An 18,622-nucleotide genomic window follows, 5' to 3' on the forward strand; every position below is an offset into this window, starting at 1 on the left:
CAGTGCCTTGTGGTTTAATTGTATTTTGAGAAAAGAAAAACAAGATCATGAATCACCCATGGGATTGAGAAAAAAAACAGAGATATGATTTTTACGCCATATCACCCTACTTTGAACTAATATCATGAGGCATGACCTATCTTGAATTCCCCCTGGAGAGCGAATGACTCTATCGTTATCACTGCAGCATGGGTCAAATGGCTGCTTGTGTGACTCTAGGCAGCCTGCATCGAGAGCAGCCTAGGCCTTCTCTGACCTCAGTTGAGTTTGTATGCTTATTCCCTCAAAGCAATTTTGCTTCTTCTGACACTTAAAGGTTAGAATCCAACTCAGGGGAAAAGCACCTGCGGTTCTGCTTCAACCTATCACTGAATAATGCTAGACAGACAGGCTTTGAGCTGCCACATCTTTCAAAAATGAACAAAAAGGAGCAATAAAAACGTTACACAAGCATGAGAGATTAGTCCTGAACCAAGCAATCAACTGCCATGCTCGGGCGTTTAAGGTGAGGGGGATTACACAAGGTAAATCAATCTGCGCCCACAGGTCGCCATTGAGTTATATTGCAGTGGCGCAGCAGTGCATCTTTATGTGTCGGTCGAATGGATTTTCCTATGTAGTCAAGCTGTGTGTGACATTTTAATGCTCTATGTATGTCAATCATGTCTCAGTTGGTGGGTCAGAAATGGTGCGTGACGACAAAATGCTAAAGTTGTTTATTGAGTGTGCATGAGAAGGCCATTGTGAATGAATAAATAATGCCTGGCAAATGTCAAAGGACAGAATGTGACACTGCATGGAAAGCCCTGTCCTCATGGAACACCAAGGAACTTGGGCTCCAAACAGCAGTGAACACTCACCTATACCTATTAGAAACAAAAATTATGTTTTAAGTGAGAAGTAGACATTGGTGTGAAGCCAAAACAGAAAGGAAATTCACATGAGGACCACAATGCCAACTCCACCCATGCTCTACCAAGGTTTTCTAGTACACAGCTTTGACCTACTACAGTAGCCCATGTTGGTCTATTGCACTTCAAACAATGTGTATGCAGGTTGATTAGGATTCAAACCTTCGCAATCAGCCTCATTCATACTCTTAGAAGAGGTGATCACACAATAATGTGATTTGTATTGGATTCTTTACACAGTACATTCCATTCCACTACCTTTTCAAACTTGTTTTAATTATATGAAATTAAGTTTGCTTTTATACTTACAAGACCATCATGCTTGATTGAGCGAGCTGTTTTGACTGTATTTCATTAACCGTTACTTTAGCAAAACATGTATATGAGAAAAAAATGTTTCATAACATCTTTATTTGGTCAGTATGTGCCCAACATAACAACAGGTGGTGGTGTGTTGGACACATTTATTCATGCAGTGCCTTCAGAAAGTATTCATACACTTTGATCTATTTCACATGATGTTGCGTTACAGCCTGAATTAAAAATGGCAAAAATTATACTTTTTTTTATCACCGATCTACGGTGCCTTGCAAAAGTATTCATCCCCCTTTTTTCCTATTTTGTTGTATTACAACCTGTAATTTCAATAGATTTTTATTTGTATTTCATGTCATGGACATACACAAAATATTCCAAATTGTTGAAGTGAAATGAAAAAAAAGAACTTGTTTCAAAAAAATAAAAAATAAATAAAAAACGGAAAAGTGGTGCGTGCATATGTATTCATCCCTTTACTATGAAGCCCCTAAATAAGATCTTGTGAAACCAATTACCTTCAGAAGTCACATAATTAGTTAAATAAAGTCCACCTGTGTACAATCTAAGTGTCACATGATCTGTCACATGATCTCAGTATATATACACACCTGTTCTGAAAGGCGCCAGAGTCTGTAACACCACTAAGCAAGGGGCACCACCAAGCAAGCGGCACCATGAAGACCAAGGAGCTCTCCAAACAGTTCAAGGACAAAGTTGTGGAGAAGTACAGATCAGGATTGGGTTATAAAAAAATATCTGAAACTTTGAACATCCCACGAAGCACCATTAAATCCATTATTAAAAATGAAAAGAATATGGCACCACAACAAACCTGTCAAGAGAGTGCCGCCCACCAAAACTCACAGACCAGGCAAGGAGGGCATTAATCAGAGGCAACAAAGAGACCAAAGATAACCCGGAAGGCGCTGCAAAGCTCCACAGAGGAGATTGAAGATTGGAGTATCTGTCCATCGGTCCACTTAGCTGGGATTTATGGAAGAGAAAAAAGCCAGAAAAAAGCCACTGCTTGAAGAAAAAAATATGCGTGTTTGGTGTACGCCAAACGGCATGTGGGAGACTCCCCAAACATATGGAAGAAGGTACTCTGGTCAGTTGAGACTAAAATTGAGCTTTTTGGCCATCAAGGAAAACGCTATGTCTGGTGCAAACCCAACACCTCTCATCACCCGAAGAACACCAGGGACTGGGAAACTGGTCAGAAGTGAAGGAATGATGGATGGCGTTAAATACAGGGAAATACTTGAGGGAAACCTGTTTCAGCCTTCCAGAGATTTGAGACTGGGACGGAGGTTCACCTTCCAGCAGGACAATGACCCTAAGCATACTGCTAAAACCCCTTAAAGTGGTTTAAGGGGAAACATTTAAATGATATGGAATGGCCTAGTCAAATTCCAGAACTCAATCCAATTGAGAATCTGTGGTATGACTTAAAGATTGCTATACACTAGCGGAACCCATCCAACTTGAAGGCGCTGCCTTGAAGAATGGGCAAAAATCCCAGTGGCTAGATGTGCCAAGCTTATAGAGACATACCCCAAGAGACCTGCAGCTGTAATTGCTGCAATAGATTGCTATACAAAGTATTGACTTTAGGGGGGGGGTGAATAGATATGCACACTCAAGTTTTTTTTTTTTTGTCTTATTTCTTGTTTGTTTCACAAGAAACAATATTTTGCATCTTCAAAGATGTGTAAATCAAATTATTCAACGCCCCCCCAAAAACATTTTAATTCCAGGTTGCAAGGCAACAAAATAGGAAAAATGCCAAGGGAGGTGAATACTTTCGCAAGCCACTGTACACACAATAGCTCATAATGACAAAGTGAAAACATGCATTAGACATTTTTGCAAATGTATTGAAAATGAAATACAGAAATATCTCATGCACAGCTCATCACCCGTCTAACACCATCCCTACCATGAGGCATGGTGGTGGCAGCATCATGCTATGGGGATCCTTAAACAGCGGCAGGGACTGGGAGACTGGTAAGGATAGAAGGAACAATTAATGGAGCCAAATACAGGCAAATCCTTGCTGTTCACCGCCGCTCCCCATCTATCTTAACAGAGCTTGAGAAAATCTGCAAAGAAGAATGGGAGAAAATCCCCAAATCCAGATGTACAACGCTGATACAGACAACTAAATGACTCAAAGCTGTAATAGCCGCCAAAGGTGCTTCTACAGGGTATTGACTCAGGGGTGTGAATACTTATGTAAATGGTATATTTCTGTATTTAATTCTCAATGAATTTGAATAAAAATCTAAAAACATGTATTATTTGTAGATGGGTGAGAAAAAATATATATTTAATCAATTTTTAATTCAGGCTGTAACACAACAAAATGTGGAATAAGTCAAGGGGTGTGAATACTTTATGAAGGCACTGTATATAGAGGTCTATACAGCCTGTCTGCATGCCTGATTTCTGTAACTGTTAGCTTACCTGTGTAATATTGGCAAAGGCTCAGAAACACTTGATTTGCAAACATGGTCCTGTTTAATCAATTGCTGTGCTGATCGATAGGCAGTTCATTACATATGTCATTACCTTCTTGGTCAAATAGCCCTTACACAGCCTGGAGGTGTGTTGGGTCATTGTCCTGTTTAAAAACAAAGGATAGTCCCACTAAGCGCAAACCAGATGGGATGGCGTATCGCTGTAGAATGCTGTGGTAGCCATGCTGATTAAGTGTGTCTTGAATTCTAAATAAATCACTAACAGTGTCACCAGCAAAGCACCCCCACAACATCATACCTCTTCCTCCATGCTTCACGGTGGGAACCACATATGCGGAGATCATCCATTCACCCACACCACACATTTGGGCTCATCAGACCAAAGGACAAATTTCAACCTGTCTAATATTCATTGCTCGTGTTTCTTGGCCCAAGCAGGTTTCTTATTATTGTTGGTGTCCTTTAGTAGTGGTTTCTTTGCAGCAAATCAACCATGAAGGCCTGATTCTCGCAGTCTTGACAGTTGATGTTGAGGTGTGTCTGTTACTTGAACTCTGTGAAGCATTTGTTTGGGCTGCAATTTCTGAGGCTGGTAACTCTAATGAACTTATCCTCTGCAGCAGAGGTAACTCTGGATCTTTCTTCTATCTTTCTATCTATCTTTCTGTGGAAGTCCTCACGAGAGCCAGTTTCATCATAGCCCTGGATGGTTTTTGCGACTGCACTAGAAGAAACTTTCAAAGTTCTTGACATTTTCTGTATTGACTGACCTTCATGTCTTAAAGTAATTATGGACTGTCGTTTCTCTTTGCTTATTTGAGCTTTTCTTGTCATAATATGGACTTGGTCTTTTACCAAATAGGGCTATCGTCTGTATACCACCCCTACCTTGTCACAACACAACTGATTGGCTCAAATGCATTAAGATGGAAATAAATGCCACAAATTAACTGTCATCGAGGCAAAGGGTGGCTACTTTTAAGAATCTCAAATACAAAATATATTTTGATTTGTTTAACACTTTTTCAGTTACTACCGGATTCCATATGTGTTATTTCATAGCTTTGATGTCTTCACTACTATTCTACAATGTAAAAAGAAAATGTACAAATAAAGAAAAACCCTTGAATGAGTAGGTGTGTCTAAACTTTTGACTGGTACTATATATATATATATACATTTTTACATACACATTATTTTAATAACAGGACACTGTAAAGTCCATTATTCCTCTGAAGAGTATGCATTAGGGCGTTTGAGAAGGTTTGAATCCTATGCAACCTGCATACACATTGTTTGAAGTACAATAGACCAACATAGCTCCTGTAGTAGGTCAAAGCTGTGTACTGGAAAACCTTGGTAGAGCATGGGTGGAGTAGGCATTCCTTATTTTAAAGGGCATTATACAACATTTCTACATGCAAAGGCAGACTTCTTGGGGGGAACCAGAAGTATGTCATTGCAGTGCTTTTGTAACCTTTAATTTTGCCTCTGCCAAAAAGTCTGTCCCTTAATGCCACAGGTGGTGTCTTTGGATAACTGCAAGGGTTGCTGGTTTAAACCCTGGTCTGCTGGCTGTTGCCCTCTAATAGCTCAAATCAGTTTTGAACTAACTATAAAAATATGTGTAGAATTTACCATGGATAGTCAAAAGTAATTGTCTGCAATTTTCAGAAGGTGAATAGCTCAATTGATTGAGAGAGTCTTACATTGTAAAATAGGACTAAATTCCCATTGAAAGCAAAGTAAAATAAAATGGTTTTAAGTCAGTGACTTTTGAAGGTTGTATAACTCAGCCATAGAAACTATAGTTTATTTCTAGCCTAAAGCACGGCAGAGGTATGCATCCTATAATCCGGGTTTGGGGGGGCATTAGCCCCCTGTCCCCTACCCCTAGCACGATGCACCACTGGAATAGAGCTAGCCACAGTTAGCCAGCTTGTAGTCCTAAAACCTGGAAATCAGTTACCTATGGTTTGTTCAGCCATCCCTATGTGAAAAATTAATGGGGAAAGAATATGGTTTTGGGATAAACCGCGTAAATAAGGTCTGATTTTAACACGTTTTGTTCTATGAGATAATATCAGTCAGTTAACATGACACCTTTATAAATTATGAAGCCTTCATGTGCTTTATGTGCTTTTTTTATAGCATAAATGCTTCAACATTTACATAAAGTTACGTTAGCTGGTGAAGATGATCTCATAGAACAAAACATATAAGATCTTCTAAGTCTGCGTTTACCACAGACCTTATTTTTGCCGTTTATCCAAAAACGCTGCAAAATTCCATTCATTTCCACATAGGCTTTGTCCAACGAACCATGGAGGAATTTGTGCCCACATAAAGGGCAAGTACAGCATCCAGATCGAAGCTGTAAATACAATCAAGACGATCAAATGTCAGAGTTGTTAGTTTGACAATGTTGGTCATCTCACATTTGGATTAAAATGCCAAGACAGGAGAAGGAGTATACTGGAATTGAATCTGAATGTTCGGAACTGGCAAGCATGCATTTGCACAACCACACTGTATACATGTGCATTTTCTTTCTCAGCTACAGTTTGAGTTGTGTCCTGTCTCAGTGAAATATGGCTAGCTCTTACTGTAGCTTGGAATATGGAGTAGTTAGGTTGTGTTTCAAAAGCCCATTGCATGCATTGTAAGGCAGCAGCATGACAATTTCCGCAAAGTTTGGTGTGGGTTTTGAACTGATTGACTATACCTATATACCTATACCTACTATAAGCCAGCTAGCTATGTTTTAGGACTGGCATTTGGATCTGAGCTAGCTATTATTACCTAGCTTCTGTGTCAATGTCAGCTGTTGTTGTCTGGCTCTAGCTAGCTAGCTAAATTATTATTTGTGTAAAAACCTACCATTAAAAAATATAGCTAGTTACCCTTATTTGCCTGTTCATTGGCTAGCTAGCTTTCAGCTGACTGGTGTTAACTAACTTGGCTATAGAGGCTAGCTGCTGGACTTTGGACAAGCAAGCTAACGTTAGCTTATGTTAGCCAGGTAATTTTAGCCAGGTAATATTAGCTAGCTAGCTAGGTAGCTAATAATTGATTAACCACCATATTAACCACATTTTTTCCGGATGCAGTGGAAATGTTTTTGGGGGATTCAGTTCATTTGCATGGCAAAGAGGCACTTTGCAATTAATTGCAATTCATCTGATCACTCTTCATAACATTTTGGAGTATATGCAAATTGCCATCATACAAACTGAGGCAGCAGACTTTGTGAAAATTAATATTTGTGTAATTCTCAAAACTTTTGGCCACGACTGTACACTGCATTTCAGCTCCCTTTTTTATTCTTAAAAACATAATCAACATACCCATTATGGGATGGGAACAAATTATGGGATATGGAGGTGATAGTATAAGACATTGAAGCTGATTAAAATACAAATACTTTAGAGTTAAACTCTCTTTTTTTCTTTTGTCATCATACATGCTAATATCAGCATATAGTGGCTGTACCTATGTATGCATACAAACCCAAGAGTGAGTCACATTTGTCCTGGTCCACAGGCTACTGTCAAGGTCAACAAATCTGGCAAAACTTTGGATGGAAATATATATTAAGGTAATTTGCTAAGCTAATGTTGGGGGAAGGGGTGGTCATAGGGTGAATCCTGTTAAAGAAAGGGCATGGCTTTGGTTTAATGATCATTCAGACCCTAATGTTCTCTAAACAATAAAGCAAGGGTCTCCTGAGTGGCGTAGCGGTCTAAGACGCCGTCACTACATACACAGGTTCGATCCCGGGCTGTATCACAACCTGCAGTGATCGGGAGAACCATCGGTTGTTGCAAAATTGATGTTTAACACATGAATTTGCAGAAAAAAAGTGTATTATTAAAAATTATAATACAATCTTAAGCAGGGATGTGTGAGGGAGCATTGTACATTTTTTCTGTTATCCGGAATCACATTCTAAATATAATTCCCTATGAGTTCAACAAAGGTCATCAAAGTATTTACGCAGAAGCACAATAGGGAAGTAGTAGTCTAAGTGTGTCACAAAGTGGCCTCTGTATTCTGTGTGCAGATAGGAGCAGAGTAGAGCATCAGCACAAGTATACCAAACTGGAAAAAGGTTTATGGCTAATGTGTCAGCCAAACAATATTTAACATCACATCAATCCATCCACATATGGATTTGAAGCTGTTTTCTGTTCCAAAATCTGTCTTTCCCAACAGCCTTCAACTGTGAAAAAATATCTATGAATAAGCCAATAAACACTACCTTTCAAAAGTTTGGGGTCACTTAGAAATGTCCTTGTTTTTGAAAGACAAACACATTTTTGGTCCATTTTAAAATAACATCAAATTGACCAGAAATACAGTGTAGACATTGTTAATGTTGTAAATTACTATTGTAGCTGGAAATGGCAGATTTTTAATGGAATATCTACATAGCCGTACATAGGCCCATTATCAGCAACCATCACTCCTGTGTTCCAATAGCACGTGGTGTTAGCCTTTTCAAATGATCAACTTGGATTAGCTAATTGATCATTAGAAAACCCTTTTGCAATTATGTTAGCACAGCTGAAAACTGTCACGCTGATTAAAGAAGCAATAAAACTGTCCTTCTTTAGACTAGTTGAGTATCTGGAACATCAGCATTTGTGGGTTCGATTACAGGCTCAAAATGATCAGAAACAAATAACTTTCTTCTGAAACTCATCAGTCTATTCTTGTTCTGAGAAATGAAGGCTATTCCCTATGAGAAATTGCCAAATAACTTAAGATCTCGTACAACGCTGTGTACTATCCCCTTCACAGAACAGAGCAAACTGGCTCTAACCAGAATAGAGGCCCCGGTGCACAACTGAGCAAGAGTACAAGTACATTAGAGTGTCTAGTTTGAGAAAGAGACGCCTCACAAGTCCTCAACTGGCAGCTTCATTAAATAGTACCCTCAAAACACCAGTCTCAACGTCAACAGTGAAGCAGTGACTCCGGGATGCTAGGTAGAGTTGCAAAGAAAAAGCCATATCTCAGACTGGCCAATAAAAAGAAAAGATTACGATAGGCAAAAGAACACAGACACTGGACAGAGGAAGACTGGAAAAAAGTGTTATGGAGACAGAATAAACTAAGTTTAAGGTGTTCAGATCACAAAGAAGAACATTTGTGAGACGCAGAAAAAAATGTAAAGATGCTGGAGGAGTGCTTGACACCATCGGTCAAGCATGGTGGAGGCAATGTGATGGTCTGGGGGTGCTTTGGTGGTGGTAAAGTGGGAGATTTGTACATGGTAAAAAGGGATCTTGACGAAGCAAGGCTGTCACTCCATTTTGCAACGCCATGCCATACGCTGTGGATGATGGTTAATTGGAGCCAATTATGGTTAATTGGAGCCCTCCTACAACAGGACAATCACCCAAAGTTCAGCTCCAAACTATGCAATAACTATTTAATGAAGACGCAGTCAGCTGGTATTCTGTCTATGATGGAGTGGCCAGCACAGTCACCGGATCTCAACCCTATTGAGCTGTTGTGGGAGCAGCTTGACCGTATGGTACGCAAAAAGTGCCCATCAAGCCAATCCAACTTGTGGGAGGTGCTTCAGGAAGCATGGGGTGAAATCTACCTCAACCAATTGACATCTAGAATGCCAAAGGTCTGCAAGGCTGTAATTGCTGCACATTGAGGATTCTTTGACGAAAGCAAAAGTTTGAAGGACACAATTCTTATTTCAATTAAAAATCATTATTTATAACCTTCTCAGCTTCTTGACTATATTTCCTATTCATTTTGCAACTCATTTAATGTATGTTTTTATGGAAAACAAGGACATTTCTAAGTGACCCCAAACTTTTGAACGGTAGTGTATATTGCTAGTAAATGTGTATCAATGCATATTTAAATGCTTTATAAATTATACTGTATATTTTTTTTATTAGTTGAAATAATTTTAAATGCTTATAAATGTTTACAAATGAGTGTATTAATATTATGCAGGCCACACTATTCACAATAGTTTTTCACTTAATTCTCCATTTCGAAGTCCAGTCATTCCTACCTCTCCTTGATACCAACACAAGACAAGTCCAGTCTGTCAATGAGTCTTACATATCCAAACCACATGAACACACTTTGACATCTGTCCCCTGAAGCAGCCAAACTGTGTGAAAAGTGTGAGTTATCCCCAAGTGTAGAGAAGTGACAGCCGGGCCCTGCGGAGTGCCTTCCACTCAAAGCCCACACCAGTTCCCCTCAATACAATCAACTCAACAAGACATTGTGCTAAAAGGCATGCATATCTTGAGATTAGTGTAGCAGGAGTAACTCATGACAACTCCAATGGAATCAATGCAGTATCTATAATCATTCTACTTTGCTGTTGTAGATGCTAGAATTCTTATTGTATTCAAAATGTAACCATGAACTTTTATTATCAGTCAGGTTGAAGTCAATTTAATTTCAGAATCAACCAGATTAATTAGAATTCAACTCATTAATTAAATGCATCCATTTCTAAAATTAGGGTTTTTCTTAAATTACAATTCACTGCATTGGAGTTAAGCCTAGCCCCGATGAGCAATAGGAGTATTGGTGTATCAGGAACCAGACCTGAAAACAGAACAAAAAGACACAAAGCAAGGATGGTTAGCAGCATATTTACCATCAATAGGTGATGTTTTCAGTCTGGTACAGAGTCCTTGGACATCTCCATAACATTCTTGGATTCTAGTTATTCCCTCAGGTCCCCTGAGTTCCATGAGGGAGCGCAGCTCCTTGAGCGAGCAGTTGAAATCTCCAACATCATGGTTGGCCTGTGCATGTCTACCACGCTTCGACTCACGGAACGAGTTGCTGGCCATGTCTCCTCTATAGCTCAAGAGTGGTGGAGGCTTTCCCAAAAAAGGCAAGTCAAATCTTCAGAGGCAAAATCCGGTATTTTCCATAAACTGCTGTTATTTCTCAGGGATGTACGTTGCTTGACTCCATGGAGCGTGACTTGGATAAGAAGACTGACATTTTCATTTGATTGTAAGCCCACTCTCTCATCTTGGCTGTTGGTGTTGGCTGAAGTCCTCCACAGGGCTACATCTGAAAAAAAAAAAAAACATTGAGTAAAAGGTTTTCCCTTTTTTGTCTAAGGTCTTTCATTTTGACAAACTGGATACTGCATATGGCGAAATGCTGTTCTTTTGCCACATTAATGAAGAATAACATTGAACCTCACCAATTATGTACGCTGATACTCCTGTTGATATTGTCTAACTGTCTGCCAGGGTTGGGGTAGATTCCATTTTCAATTCCAGTCAATTCAGGAAGTACACTGACATTTTAATTCTCTGCAATGCTTTCCAAAGAGGAATAATTAGAATTAGGTTTACTTTCTAAATTGTTAACCAAACTGCTATCTGCTACTACTTCATATCTTGGGTAGCAAACACAAAGCTAACAGCAACAGATGGAATAGCGAACATCTGCCTTAAAGTAAATATTTGGAGATCTTAGGCAATGTTTATGCCAAGCTTCTGCAAAGCCTCTGTGTGCAAAAGCTATGAGGTAGAATTCACCCATAATTCAACAAAGACATGACCATTGTTTTCTAAATGTTACATTGTTATCCAATGTATCTTTGTATTCCAGGTCAATGCTGTAAACTACAATACAATCGAATCACCAGAGTTATCATTCTCCTGAAATGATGAGGAAATTATTATTGTCTCTGACGGTTATAGCTTTAGACATCCCAACTCAGTCAATCAATTAATAGTTTTTGACTCAGTGAACTTGAAGTGAGAGTTATGTTAGGGGCGAGCCCACCTGAAACTCAGACCCACTGGCTAGTACACAAGGTGACAGATGGCTTTAACATGAGGCCCAGGGAGCTGGGAAGGGAATATCTGCCAAGTCCATTTAAGACATGAAATACTAAAATTAGTTCAGCTACATAACAAATGTTGGCCCTAGAATGATTAGCTTTAGGCAAAGTGTACTTCACTTGAAAAATCCCATGAAATTAGGAGAGAAACTGTAGAAAAAACTGAACACTTTCTAAGGTCAAAGGACAAATAGATGTTGAAGACCCATATGCTCATCCTTACTGACATATCTAGGCCTAGTAGGGCTAATAATAACACACAAGGTGCAACTAATTACAAACACGGTGGGTGTGCCTTGCGGTGAAAATTGTGAAGCCTGAAGACATCGATCCATGGAGTCGATTCAGAGGTCGAGAAAGTCTTGGATTCTAATTAGGGCTGAACAGACAGTGTCTGTGATGGAAGGAGACAAGATTATCAGGCCTCAACTCAAACACCAGAAAGTATGAGCAGGTAAAAATCACCATTGCAATATATGACTTAATTCTACCCCATCGAGCAATAAGAAGTATAACCCAATGAAGCACAGCTAACCAGTGACCCTGGACAATACCTTACAATGGTAGCAGACACCAGCAGAACCAACTGGAGCATTATTAAAAGGGACATGACACACATTTCTGTACAACATTTCATATTGACACTAACTATTGATTTTAGAAATTGTTTCTACATTAACCAATATTGGAGTTTGTACTTACTAGAAATCCCCCCTTTCTTATCCTCATATCAACAGGAGGTATGTTCTTGTAATACCACCAGTCCGGGTTAGGGAAGGCAGTGTCTTTCACAGAACTCCAGAAACACCCCCATTATCCCCAAAGGAAGTTCTACCGGCACTTCTCGAGGTTATCCAGATAGTTAACCTTCTCGGGGACATGTACAAATTGCAGATTTTCCTTAGAAAATTTTGGTTTGACCTTCAGCGAGCAGACTCTCTACCGACACAGGCTTCATTCGAGGAAAAAGGCTCGCTCAATGATTATCTCAGGAAAGCCTCTGGCTTAATCTAATTAGACAATCTGTGGCATTGGTGCGCTCAGCAGCCATTGTTTGCTGTTCCTGAGAGAGCCACTAACACTGTAAAGGGGAGACACACTGTGGAAAAGTGAAGACAATGCCACCCCCCTTTGTTTTTACCACTGTAACGCCAGGTCTACTTTGCCTGTGGTATTACATCTGCAAAATTGCAGCTTGGGGCACAGTTGTTGCCCTAAAGGAAGATTTCAATTTGATGAATTTATTATAATCACAACCAGGGCATGTACCATGTTTTGCTGGGACTGCGGGGCTGATTAATACATTCAATATCCACAGGTTAAACACAAGAGTGGAACTTTTAGATATTATAATGTCTAAAGGAATGATAATGGATATTTATGCTTCTACTGGAATCAGTTGTTGAGGTTTAGCTCATAAGTAAGGCATGGCATCACTTTGTACTCTTTCCTTGAGTGAAATCTTTCCAAGTAGACTGAACTTCTTACTCAGCCTGGACAGCTGCTATTTGTTGCTATTTACCTGTCTTTTGACGGATCCACTATCGTCTGGACGTGATCTGCCCAGCCGAACAGCTACATAAAATACCCTCCATTCTGGCGTCGGTTTGCTCCTAAACTAGCTTTAATGGCGAGCAGGCCTAGAAAACCTGGGAAAATATGTGTACCTTCTTAATAAAACACAATTCATCCATTTTCTGTCTGATTTCACACACTGCCACCAGAAAGCGAAAGCATGCATCATTACACTAGCCATGCATGGATTTAGTTGCATTTCAACAGAACAAAACTAGCACATGACCCTGATGATGAGTGTGCATGCGTTTCTCTTACATCCATAACACTTATGCCCTGTGAATCTCAGTGACGATGGAAACTATTTAAATACCTTGTAAAGTCAAACTAGACCTTGGTAAGGGAAGCACAAACAAACAATGACTCTCTCATCAATTATATTTGTCTTAATGCTAAATGGAGGCTGGAGAAACAAATGTGTGTGTGTGTGTGTGTGTGTGTGTCTGTGCATGCGTGCATGCAATGTGCGTGGTGTGCATTCACAATGTGTGCTCACAGTGTTTGTGTGTGGGGGGATGTGTTTGTGTTTTTTTCATAGTGTGTCTCTGTGTGTGTGTGCTCTTGGTTTGATAGAGATCATTACTAACGTGAATTCAACATAAAATCAACAAAACATTTCACCATGTCATTGGATTTAGTTTAAAAGTTGGGTGACAAAAAACACAAAATGTATGACTGTTTTCAAATCCAATCAGGGGCTCAACTTTCACTGGGAACAGAGGGGGACATGTCCCCCAAAGGTTTTCTATAAGTCATTTTGAATGTAGCATTCACGAGCCAAAATTGGTCCCCAAAAATGTCATTAATTTGGACAGCATTCCCTCCCCAATGAGGCCATCAATACTATAACAACAGACAATCTGAAACCTATTAGAAATCATTGTGCCGCAGTCTGGTCTAGTGGCCGTGCTAACCACTTAAGCTCACACATCACCCCTTTGGACGGGGTTATCTCTACAGCCTTCTCTGTCCGTGTGCCCCTGTATATGCATTTCTCTTCTGTACTTTATGACTTCACTACTAGAAACACAACAATTCCCAGGATGATACGTCATCAAATGGAAATGTTTTGATATTACATTACGTAGAAAAAAAATATTGGGTTACATGGAAACAATGTTTCGTATCATGGAAACCAGTGTGTAGTTAGTGTAAATGAATCCAGGGTTACCTCTCATTTGGAAGACTTTTGATGATGTCCTGGCTCACCAAGCACAATAAATCAGAAAAAACTTCTTAGGCACAAAACAGAAATGCTGTGGGGGTGGTCTTTCTTGCAGTTGCTAAAAATACTGAGATTTCTGCGCATGTGGGATCCACTAGCCTACCTCCTTTCAGATGCTGCTCCGTGACTCCGCTGCCGCTTGTACACAGAACCGTTAAAAAACGAAGTTCTTTGTGTGTTGTAACAATAAGTTATTGCAAACATAAGCACGACACAAACAGATTGTCTAGCAATTTCATGTTCTTTTTTCAGGAGCGGAGTTACATGCAGCTACTTAGGCAAGAAACAGTGCCTTCAGAAAGTATTCATACCCCTTGAGTTATTCCATTATTATGACTTATTTGATGTGTTACAGCCTGAACGCAAAATGTATTTAAATCAATAGTTTCTTACACATCTACACACAACACCCCATAATGACAAAGTGAAAACATGTTTCTTGAAAATTAAATACAGTAATATCTCATTAACATAAGTATTCCCACCCCTGAGTCAATACATTGTAGAAGCACCTTTGGCAGCGATTACAGCTGTGAATCTTTCTGGGTCAAACTTAAGAGGTTTTCACACCTTGATTGTACAATATTTGTCCATTATTCTTTTCAAAATTCTTCAAGCTATGTCATATTGGTTGTTGATCATTGCTGGAGAACCATTTTCAGGTCTTGCCATAGATTTTCAAGTAGATTTAAGTCAAACCGGTAAGTCAGGAACATTCTCTGTCTTCTTGGTAAGCAACTCCAGTGTAGATTTGGCCTGGAAGTTTAGATTATTTAGATTTCCTGCTGAAAGGTGAATTGCTCTCCCAGTTTCAGGTCGGAAAGCAGACTGAACCAGGTTTTCCTCTAGGATTTTGCCTGTGCTTAGATCCATTCTGATTATTTTGTATCCTGAAAAACTCCCCAGTCCTTATTGATTGCAAGCATACCCATAACACGATGAAGCCACCACTATGCTTGAAAATATGGAGAGTGGTACTCAGTAATATGTTTTATAGGATTTACCCCAAACATAACAATTTGTATTCTGCACAAAAAGTGAATTGCTTTGCCACATTATTTGCAGTATTACTTTATGTAGCATGTTTTGGAATATTTGGAATCTGTACAGGCTTCCTTATTTTCACTCTGTCAATTAGGTTAGTATTATGGAGTAACTACAATATTGTTTGTCCATCTTCAGTTCTCTCCTATCACAGCCATTAAACTCTAACTGTTTCAAAGTCACCATTGGCCTCATGGGGAAATCCCTGAGCTGCTTCCTTCCTATCTGGCAACTGAGTTAGGAAGGACGCCTGTATCTTTATCGTGTCTGGGTGTATTGATACACCATCCAAAGTGTAATTAATGGATATTCAGTGTCTGCTTTTTTACCCATCTACCAGTAGGTGCCCTTTTTTTGCGAGGCACTGAAAAACCTTCCTGGTCTTTGTGGTTAATTTTTGTTTGAAATCCACTGCTCGACTGAGGGATATTAAAGATAATTGTGTGGGGTACAGAGCTGAGATAGTAATTAAAAAATAATGTTAAACACTATTAATGCAGACAGGGTGAGCCCATGCAACATATTATGTGACTTGTTAAGCAAATGTTTACTCCTGAAATTATTTAGGCTTGCCGTACCAAAGGGGTTGAATACTTATTGACTCAAGACATTTCAGCTTTTACATTTTTCATTATACTGAACATAAATATAAAATGCAACATGTGTTGGTCCCATGTTTCATGAGCTGAAATAAAAGATCACAGAAATGTTCCATTTGCACAAAAAGCTTATTTCTCTCAAATGTTGTGCACAAATTAGTTTACTTCCCTGTTAGTGCACATTTTTCCTTTGACAAGATAATCCATCCACCTGACAGGTGTGTCATATCAGGAAGCTGATTAAACAGCATGATCATTACACAGGTGCACCAATAAAAGGCCACTCTAAAATGTGCAGTTTTGACACACAACACAATGCCACAGATGTCTCAAGTTTTGGGGGAGCGGGTTGTTGGCATGCTGACTGCAGGAATGTCCACCAGAGCTGTTGCTGTAGAATTTAATGTTCATTTCTTTACCATGAGCCGCCTCCAATGTCATTTTAGAGAATGTGGCAGTACGTCCAACCGGCCTCACAACCGCAGACTACAGGTAACCATGCCAGCCCTGGACCTCCACATCTTCATCTGCAGGATCATCTGAGACCAACCACCCAGACAGCTGATGAAACTCTGGGTTTGCACAACCGGAGAATTTCTGCACAAACGGTCAGAAACCGTCTCAGGGAAGCTCATCTGCGTGCTTGTCATCCTCAACAGGGTCTTGACCTGACTGCAGTTCAGCATCGTAACCAACGTCTGTGGGCAAATGCTCACCTTCGATGGCCACTGGCACGGTGTAGAGGTGTGCTCTTCACAAATTAATCCCAGTTTCAACTGTACGGGGCCGATGGCAGACACTGTATGGCATTGTGCGCAGGCGAGCCATTTGCAGATGTCAACGTTGTAAACAGACTGCCCCATGGTGGCGGTGCGGTTATGGTATGCGGAGGCATAAGCTACGAGCAACAAACACAATTGCATTTTATCAAATGGTAATTTGAATGCACAGAGATACCGTTAACGAGATCCTGAGGCCCATTGTCATACCATTCATCTGCCGCCATCACCTCATGTTTCAGCATGATAATGCATGGCCCCATGCATATCTGTATTCCCAGTCATGTGAAATCCACAGATTAGTGGCTGATGAATTAATTTCAATTGACTGATTTCCTTATATAAACCGTTACTCAGTAAAATCTTTGAAATTGTTGCATGTTGTGTTTATATATTTGAGGTGGCAGGTAGCCTAGTGGTTAGAGCATTGGACTAGTAACTGAAAGGTTGCAAGATCAAATCCCACAGCTGACATGGTAAAAATCTGTTGCTCTGTCCCTGAACAAGGCAGTTAACCCACTGTTCCTAGGCTGTCATTGAAAATAAGAATTTGTTCTTCACTGACCTGCCTAGTTAAATAAAAGGTAAAATAAATACAAAAAAACTATATTTTTGTTCAGTGTCATTTGTAAACATTTTGAAAAACATAATTCCACTATGACATTATGGGGTATTGTGTGTAAGCCAGTGACAAAAAAATCTATTGTATCCATGTTACATTCAGGCTGTAACAGAAGAAAATGTGGAAAAAGTCAGGGGATGTGAATACTTTCTGAAGGCACGGTATATGCAACCTACACAGCACATCAAACAAACAAAACACAGAAAGATAAGTCAATAGCGATTTAATGTTATTTTCTCATCATTATTGCAAACATTGGCTAAACAGGAGGCAGAATGCTTGCTATATGGCAGCGTAACTATAAAGATAATATATTTACACAAAATGCTAATTGTTTTGCACCAATACAATGTGTAGACTGCAACATGCTTGTGCTACGGCAAAATCCCTTACAACATATAGAGAAGGTTGTAGACCTTCATATATACTTTTGGAAGGTTCATTCATATCACAGCTGTTCTGAGATATGAGGCAGAGATATAGGCTACAGTATCATATTGATCAAATTGGTTGAGGGTTCAGAAGAGGTTGAGCAAAGAAAGAAACTTGAATGTGTGTGTAAAATACGACATGAACAGAACGTGATTCAGATCCTTAGATTTTGAGAAAGAAGTTTCCAGAGGGGCGGGACGGGGTCAAAAACTCCATATTCGTAGTGTCGGACAATATTATGGCATTGACAATGGCTACATACGGTTAGCCCTGACAACGGCTTTGACTGAATAAAAGCCATCCGACATGAGCTTCAATGCCACTCAGCTATTCAGGAGAGATTGATTTGCCAGGGTGAAAAAGATTATATTTTAAATGATGTAAACTGGAAGCACTAGTAATGTAAAGGGGTGTGGATACTTTCTGAAGGCACTGCTAATACCCGACTAGCCAGACACCCAAATGCTTGTATACAGTATTGTGTGTAGACCCACCGTATGGCAACGTTTTAAACCATGTCATATTTGTTCCAGTATTAAGATGCTTAATCTTAATATGGTCGCACACATTAACCTTTCACCTTGTAAATGCCTACTTGGAGAATGTCTTGATAACATTTCTGTGTTGCTACGACACTGTGTTTGTGTGTGTGTGTGTCAGATCAAATCATAAATTAAGGATAAATAAACCATTGGTATAGCTTTAAGAATTACATTCTAAATCCAAAAAGCAGTCACATCTGGTCATGCAAATGATCCTATTTTCACTAACATGTT

At 39.6% G+C, this 18,622-nt stretch overlaps 1 protein-coding gene across 5 annotated transcripts in view; it reads right to left on the reverse strand.

Annotated features, from left to right (window-relative positions):
• atp2b1b (ATPase plasma membrane Ca2+ transporting 1b) overlaps nt 1-18,622 on the reverse strand; it is a 49,054-nt gene that overhangs the window by 22,525 nt on the left and 7,907 nt on the right. For 4 of the 5 annotated variants that reach the window (XM_036968448.1, XM_036968445.1, XM_036968447.1 and 1 more), the window contains one exon: nt 10,359-10,786. In XM_036968448.1, coding sequence (XP_036824343.1) covers nt 10,359-10,557 — 199 coding nt within the window. In that variant the 5' untranslated portion in view covers nt 10,558-10,786. Of the gene's footprint in view, nt 1-10,358; nt 10,787-10,922; nt 11,043-18,622 lie in introns of all 5 variants that reach the window. The other variant, XM_036968446.1, reaches the window with a different exon arrangement.

The sequence above is a fragment of the Oncorhynchus mykiss genome, chromosome 30 (assembly GCF_013265735.2).
Source record: "Oncorhynchus mykiss isolate Arlee chromosome 30, USDA_OmykA_1.1, whole genome shotgun sequence".
In the NCBI taxonomy this organism is placed as follows: domain Eukaryota; kingdom Metazoa; phylum Chordata; class Actinopteri; order Salmoniformes; family Salmonidae; genus Oncorhynchus; species Oncorhynchus mykiss.